Source organism: Salminus brasiliensis, chromosome 3 (genome assembly GCF_030463535.1).
Source record: "Salminus brasiliensis chromosome 3, fSalBra1.hap2, whole genome shotgun sequence".
Lineage (NCBI taxonomy): Eukaryota > Metazoa > Chordata > Actinopteri > Characiformes > Bryconidae > Salminus > Salminus brasiliensis.
This window is the reverse complement of record NC_132880.1, coordinates 49097568-49105739: the sequence shown is the minus strand read 5'-3', so window position 1 is coordinate 49105739 and position 8172 is coordinate 49097568. Positions and strand designations below refer to the sequence as shown.

At 39.7% G+C, this 8172-nt stretch overlaps 1 protein-coding gene across 1 annotated transcript; it reads left to right on the top strand.

Annotated features, from left to right (window-relative positions):
* Positions 1-248: 248 nt before the first annotated feature.
* LOC140552291 (L-asparaginase 1-like) lies at positions 249-6508 on the top strand. Its single transcript, XM_072676468.1, has 12 exons — positions 249-294; positions 548-628; positions 792-930; positions 1836-1974; positions 2104-2229; positions 2872-2967; positions 3298-3424; positions 4187-4317; positions 5357-5536; positions 5966-6076; positions 6232-6279; positions 6359-6508. The coding sequence occupies exons 2-12, from the start codon at positions 559-561 to the stop codon at positions 6389-6391; spliced, it is 1200 nt and encodes a 399-aa protein (XP_072532569.1). The 5' UTR covers positions 249-294; positions 548-558; the 3' UTR covers positions 6392-6508.
* The last annotated feature ends 1664 nt before the right edge of the window (positions 6509-8172 follow it).

The window sequence follows — 8172 nt, the reverse complement described above, 5'->3', positions numbered from 1 at the left end:
GATCTTTAAAAAAAACAGTTTAATGACTCAACAACAGTTTCTCTTTATGAAATATGTCCACATCAGATTAAAAGAAACTATCACTGGTCTACAGCGCCAAAAGTGCACCAGCCCATCCCTAACGGATCTGAACCTAGAGCCCTCCCAACTTCAGGTACTGTTTGTCTTTGCAGTATGATGTCATCACCCCTTTATATTTTTTTTCGAATAGGCGGAGCCACAGCTGTCTTTTTAAAGTCCACCTGCTCATATAGCACCACTTATTCTTTGAGTAATCCAGGACACAGATATAAGGTACAAGGAATATTTTATTTAATATTTTGTGTGTGTATTATTTGCCATGTATTTAACTTTCTCCCTTTCTCTTCCTTACGTCTTTCAATATTTCATAAGCAACAATGTAGAATGTAACGAATTTATAACATTTAAAAAGGACATAATAAAATAGATTTAAGCAGGTTATAGTAACCTTTAAACAACAGGATACAGGATATGTTTTTTGTTTGTTTGTTTTACTCCTATTCATTGCATTAAATAAACTTTGCAGAGCTTGGGACCATGACGGTGGAAAGAAAGGTGTATGTGCTCTACACTGGAGGAACGTTCGGCATGAAAAAAGACCAGGATGGTAAGATATTTATTAAGCTCACATTACTGCAGTTATTCAGTAACTGTACACATATGGATGTGTTTAAGAGTATGCACATAAATTCATATCTGGATTAAAAACAGGACAAATGTATATATTTAATTATTTTTATATTTATTTTACTTTTTTATTTTACATATAGGCAAACTTGTGCCACAACCTCTGGAAACTATCAAGGATTTCATCATTTATCACACCGTGCTTCATGAGAGGAAACCTGGAGAAACTGAGGATCAGGTCAAGGAACGCATTGTCACCCAAGATGGTTTCATCACACTATAGTGAGTTTAATTTTACTAACTTACGTACTTTACATAGACACACTTCTGCACAATCTAACACACACTGTTGTATGTTATGTACAATTTATATACACTTGTATAATGTATAAAGCATCTGAGAAAGGTAACAACCTGACTCACCCAAAGGCATAAGGCTAACCTTTCTTTCCTTTCATATAGTCATTCTTATTCCCCCTAACCCTAGTTGGTACAGCCTGTAGGGTGTAAATGGTAGAATTTTCATTCCCTACAACTGTCCAGCAATGCCAACACGCCATTCTTGTCCGGTCCACCATGACTCCAGTTCAAGGCCCCCTCCGACCATCAGGGCGAGGCCTAGAGTCACGCCAGCAACTATTCAAGCCCAACGCCCAACACCTGGGCTATATAAGAGTCAGTTGCCCACTGCTGGATCTTTAACACAATCTGAGCGTTTGTGACAGCCAGTATCTTGAGCAAAGGTTGAGTTCTCTCACTCCCCTTCGTATGTGTTTTCTCTTGTTTTCATCCTGCCTAATATTTGCACACACACTCTCTGCTTTCCCCATTATTAATCCTCTTTCTTGGTTTATTTCGGATTTTCTTTGTCAGGTCCTTCTGTCTTTAGTTTGCATTCTCCTCACAGCTTTCAGGGTGTTCAGCGTTCTTCCCTGACAGCCTTTTTTATTTTTTCCACCATTTGGTGTATCCCCCTTTCTTTTCTATCCCTGGCATTTATAAATGCCGCCGTAGTACAGCAGCAGAGCATAACGCAGCGGCTGGGGTTTGAATCCTGGCTGGGTTGACTTATTTGTTACTAAGTGTTACCTGCTCTAAAATATCTCTTCTGCTCATCTATAGTGTGTGCATTACTTAATCTGAAAAGTGTACATTTGTTTTTTTACATTTCCACATTTTCTTTCAAGCCACCAGCTGGCTGATGATGACCCTAAAACTAATGGACAAGAATACAAAATTCTTTACAAATTTGACACCATGCTGAAGCCGATTGATTCATCAAATGTGACCCCAGATGACTGGGATGTCATGGCTAAAAAAATTCAGGTAAAATATAAGAAATAATCAAAATAATCCTTTGTCGTACATTTGTCTTACAAACTCTAACTAACTAAGCTTTTCTCTCTCACTTGCTCTCCCTTTCTTCTTCTTTCTCCATCACACTCTCATTGGCAGGACAACAAGGAACAGTATGACGGGTTTGTTGTTATCCATGGCACAGACACAATGGCCTTCACCTCCTCTGCTCTGTCTTTCATTTTGGTTGACTTTAAGAAGCCTGTAATCATTACTGGAGCACAGGTCAGATTTATATTTTACCATAAAGTTTAATATTTATAATTTTTAACATATCTGTATCCCACTTGTCCATAGGATACGGTACACAGAATTCCATTTACCCTTAGAAGCTGTTATTTCATACACAGCATTACAAAATGTTCCACTTCTGATCTTCCAAACATCAAAGTGTCATGTCATGGATATTTGAAACAATAATTCACCATAATTAATAAATCTACCAGCTTAAAAGTAATTCATTCCAAGCAAGCATGTTCTGTACTTTCAAATCAGGGGTTAAATCAGATGATCTGGTGATCCACATGCTGATAGGGGGCGTTCAGGAGAAATATGAAACCACGCTTTGTTCTTCTTCATGATTGATGTTTATGCTGCAGTTATATTTGGTACATTGAACTTTAACTATACACCTCTGACTTCTGTTTATTTGTGTTCTAAAATGTCAATCTGTAAAACATTTACAGAGCTACCATGGAGTTCAGGTCATAAAAAAGAATCTGCTCTTCTACTTACGCACAGCGATGTAGGATGAACTGAAAGTTTACAATCTGCCCTGTTCCACAGTTTCTCAATCTGTTTTACTCAAACTACCAGTCAGAAAGAAGATCACATAAAGAATTTCTCTTCCATTGTCCAACTCTCTAGATGCCCATCTTTCATCCTCGCACTAATGGTGTGGATAACTTTGTTGGTTCCATGCTGATGGCTGGGTACTTTTCTGACAGACCGAGTCTGCAGAAGGTTAGCGAAAGTTTCCTGTGTACATTACTTTTGTTTGAACTATTCATACTACATACTGACATACTAATACAATTTCTTGTGGGTAAAATGTTTAATGACATCATTTGTTTCATGTGTATTTCTGTGTTCAGATTTTGTTTGCTTATTTTGTTTAAATGTTACTTTGGTTTATCTAAGTTTTCCTGAGGCTGCTGTGCACGTCACAGAAACTCACAAAAACATACTAAAATCTAAATATTAAAGCTTTAATGAATCAGCATCACAGTAAAGCATGGGAAGAAAGACATACAAAGAATATAGTTTTGACATGACCATTTTTTACACTTACAGGTGATGCTTTATGATCTGAACAAACTGTATCAAGGAAACCGAGTGGTGAAGTCAGACTGTGATTCCTTCAACACGTTTAGCAGCCCTGATGTGTATCCTCTTGCTAGTCTGGAAACCACAATTAAATGTAAGTGTTCTTTAGAGTGCAGAAACAGAAAAATTGCAGATGGTTCCAGAGAGGTGAGTAGTTGTTAGCCTACCATGCTGTGCTGCAAGTAAAAGAATGCTGATACTAATGTGTACTGAGGGTTAACCGTGTACCTCTTATCCAGTGCATTCTAGAGATTGCACTTACAGGAGCACTGAAGTTGTTCTAGCAGCTTGTGATATAGTTTTTTTTATTTTTGCTTTTCTCTTATGCAGTTTCTCTTATGAGCGATGGTGTGACAATGTAATAATAATAATAATAAGCACCTGTGTGATGTAAAACATTAAGAATACTTTAATACAAGGAGTGGAATTATTGGTGTAGGAGACACACCAGCACAATGAGCAAAGCTAAATGAATAGACATGGAATAGACTAAATTAGTGACCATAAAACAATCCAAAAACCAGAGAGACAAGAAATCAGAAAGTGGTAGAACAAAACAGGGATCAGTGAATGATAAAGCAAACAACAATAATTTGGTAACTAACAAGCTGAACAGCTGTTCAGTATGATCAGTATTTTGGTAAGTTTGAATAGGAGAACAGACTTTAACTGGCTAAGGTGGGTGGGTTGATGTCATGAGGATAATTGTAGAAATTGTAGTTGAGGGAGTACATGGCAGCATGACAGCCATCTACCTTGAACTTGTCACCTATCTGTATATAGACATTAGCGATCTGTGTATAGCAAGATTCACACTTCATGTGTTAAAAGCTTAATAATTTTATCTTGTTCTCAGTAATTACATCAAAAATTGAACTGAAGAAAGTGGACCCCAAAGTCACTCACACTGTGGAGAGAATGTTCACACTGAAAGACCCAGCAGAAGTGAGGATCCTGCGATTTTTCCCTGGGATTACAGAAGACTATGTGAGTCAAATGTAAATATTTATGGACTGAACCTACACTACTGTACTGGTAGTGAATTATGGGGTGATTTTCTTTTTTTGTGCACTGGACAAAGGTAGGCAGGTGTCTGGTACCCCCATGAGCCAAGGGCCCCATCACAATACTATGTAGATGTATGTTTATATACATCTTATATTATATCCTTAGCATGGGTTCACAAAGAATATTGAAACTCCCCTACTTGACTATGATTTGTAAAAACATAGGGTGAGGCTCTAGTGTCTACCTAGTACATCTGATGAAGTGAAGGCAAATGACAGATTGGTTACAACCCCCCCCCCCCCCTTCCACACCACAGAAGCATGTGTTTTCTGAGGTACCTGTGAAATCAAGCACTTGTTTATACAAAATAACATGCCAGTTTCTTTACAGTAATGTTCCCTGGATGGCTTCACTTACTGTTCACATGCATCCTTAACCCACCTTCTCTCTTTCCTACACTCTCACCAAATGGAAGCTCTCAATGTTAACAACAGCATCGAAAATCAGTCTATGTAGCCTTACCTTCTTCAAACACATAATACTACACTCCTGGTATGCCCAATTACACTGAACATTAGTTCATCCATTTTCTCAGTAGAGATTTTATATTGGCCATGAAACTGCAGGCCTACACCTGCAGGCCTACAGTGTCACTGCTTTTTACAATTTTTTGCTCCAGTTCTGCAACCTCTGAACAGCTGGATCTCCTGCAGGATGATTGGTGTCTATTTCAGATATATTGGTGTTCTATGCAGAGCGTTAACAAAGTTGCAAAGTGTTAGCGACCATAATTCCAAAAAAAGACAATAGAACGATTTACAAAACTTAAAAAGACAACACAAATGTTCACAGAGCTTCTGCAACAGAGTGCTGTCAGAACAGCCTTATCCTGCAGGTGAAGAGTGCATCTGGCTTAACTTCATTTTTAGTACATATTACGAGAAGTAACATGCATTTTATGTTGTGCAGATTCACTACAGATCAAATTGGTCATGTGATCTATTTTGGGTTTCTTCAGGTGAGCGGAGTTCTGAATGGAGCTGCTGGTGTCATCCTGGAGACCTATGGGTCCGGCAATGTTCCAAGTTGTGATTGGCTCCTGAATCTCCTGGTTAAAGCGTATAAAAGCAAAGTTCTGGTGTTGAACTGTACTCAGGTGCACCGGGGCACCGTCCTACCCATCTATGATTCATCTTCGGTATGTCTCGTCATAGTCATAGTCATTATTACTGCCATTTTGCTGTATTATTGAATTTGTTCAATCAGTTAACTGTGGAATATTTAGTAGCAAAGAAATTTCATGACTGGACTTGTTGCACAGGTGGCATCCAATTACGGTACCACGCTGGAATTCACTGAGCTCCTGAGAGCAACCCATTCTTTCACAAATGTTTGTAGAAGCAGTCTGCATGCCAAGGTGCTTGGTTTCATACACATGTGGCCATGGAATTGATTTAACCACCTGAATTTAATGATTTGGAAGCATGAGTGAATACTTTTAACAATGCAGTGTATTTTGAGCATTTTTGCTTTTAGCCATCTGAGATATGAACACAGCCCTACCTGCAACCTTGAAGTCATAATTCACCTGTTCAGTAATCACTGATATTGCTTCACATTATTCCAGATACTGGACAAAGCATGTGTTATTCCTGGCTATGACATCACTCCTGAAGCAGCACTGACCAAAATGATCTGGTTGCTGAAATCAAGCCTTGATTTTGAGAAAAAGCGTGAGGTGTGTCTGAGCAATACTTTGGCGGTGCCGTTTGGTAGTTCTAGCTCAGTAGTCTGAGGAACTAGTAAAGCCCAGTCTTAGCCACAACAAAACAGAAATTCTAGTACAAAAGGATGAGCAAAAATCTAACATTTTTGTTTGATTTGATGTTTTAGATTTTGAAACACAGTGTGTGTGGAGAGTCACGTGCTCCCCCAATGCAAGTAAGTTAGAAGCATTTTCTGTGGAACAGATTCAGGATGATAAATTCATTCATGCTTAAGACTTTTCTCTCTTTTTCAGCTGATCATGAAATCAGATGCAAAAGGACAGTGAAGACACATACAATATCAACATGCCTGAATCACTCATTATTAAAACTGCAGAAAACATTTCGGTGTGTTTGTGAGGGAAATCATGGAATATCCAAATAAAATGATTTTGTTGCATTTATACTGTCTCAAGAAGCTTTGTTCAGACTAGCTCAAGTTTGACGTCTGTTCAACTTTGTCATTATACAAATACAAAGTACAGTACAAAGAAACACTGTTGGGCTTAGTGGTTGCTAGCAATGCTAACAGTGTTACAGGTTCAGCCAGCAGTGCATCCCCAGAGCTCGGCAGGAGATCACGTTCACAATCACAGAGAGAGATGTAAGGAGAGCACTGATCTTTAATACCTCACTGAAGATGGGCATCATTCCAACATGCTTCAAACAATCCATCATCCTGTCCCAAAGAAACCCCAGCCAGCCTGCCTCAATGACTAGCCGGACACCTTGAGTTTGCTTACTGTATTTAACCAGTGCTGGCCATAGTAAACTGCCTCAGCATTAGATACATATCGCAATCTTTTAAAGATTGCCCCCCCTGAGCATGGTATTATATGTCAATATCAAATCTCCTCTTTATAGCCAAGGTCCTAGTAACATAGTAATGTTTCAGCAACTGTGTACCTACCTCCACAACAGTAGCATTCACAAAGTCTTTCAGTCTGGATTTCGTAGCAAGGCATCCAAGCAATAATCAACTACAGGACAATGGCACCGTCCTGTAACAGTAATACTTCCCTCCCTAATGCCCTAAATGACTTCTATGTCAGATGGTAGCAGTGAAAAAAGTCCATGTGAAGAATGAGTGGGGTCCTTCACAATGCTGATGGCCTGCGTGTGGTGTGAATGTCTGTGACAAAGGGAAGAGAGACCCCTATGATCTTCTCAGCTGTCCTCACTATTTTCTGTAGGGTCTTGTGGTCTGAAGCATTGCAATTCCCAAACCAGGTGATGATGCAGCTGCTCAGGATGCTCTCCACAATCCCTCTGTAAAACATAGAGAGTATTGGAGGAGGAAGATGAGCTTTCCTCAGTCTCCGCAGAAGGGCTTTCTAGTCTCTGCTGGGCTTTCTTGGCTATGGAGCTTGTGTTGAGTGACCATGTGCGGTTCTCTGTGACGTGAACGCCAAGGAACTTTGTGCTCTGGACGATTTCCACAACAGAGCCGTTGATGTTCAGGGGGGTGTGTGGTCGCCTCGCACTAGACAGCTTGGACATCGGCAATTACAGATCCATTTTTCTCCTCTCTTTCCTCTCAAAGATTCTCGAACGTTCCGTCTACAACCAACTTTTTCTCTTTCTCACTCAGAACACTGGCCTACAAAGGCAAAAATGGACCAGCCCCTTGATGGCAATAGTCAAAAGCCTATCAGTACCAAGACCCCTTTGAGCTTCAAGTACAGCTCGGCTTGACCGGCCATCCCTCAAAAGCTATGAAAGACGAGCGTCCAAGCTTTTTTCTTTTCTGCACCAAAGTGGTGTAACGAACTTCTCCTGGGTGTCCGAACAGCAGAGTCCAACGCTCGCTGTTTTCAAGCCCAGACTGTGAAGCACTTTTGTAAGTCACTCTGAATAAGAGTGTCTGCTAAATGCTATAAATGTAAATCAAATTTTCCAACAGCTGACTCCAGGATCAGTGGGTTCGTCTAGCAGAACCCAAGTATGATCCCTTCCATTCATGTTTTTAATTGTTCACTCATCATGAAATTGTCACAGTGTAAAGACAGGCAGGGCAGATGTTCTACAGAATCATCTGAATCATTTAATCTCATCAAAAGCATCTGAA

What these genes read in the sequence shown, in the direction of transcription:
- LOC140552291 (XM_072676468.1), top strand. Translation starts at nt 559, where the DNA reads ATGACGGTGGAAAGAAAGGTGTATGTGCTCTACACTGGAGGAACGTTC. An exon ending in CATGAAAAAAGACCAGGATG is followed by an intron (nt 629 to 791) that starts GTAAGATATTTA and finishes TTTTACATATAG; the next exon opens with GCAAACTTGTGCCACAACCT. An exon ending in TCTGGAAACCACAATTAAAT is followed by an intron (nt 3,425 to 4,186) that starts GTAAGTGTTCTT and finishes TCTTGTTCTCAG; the next exon opens with TAATTACATCAAAAATTGAA.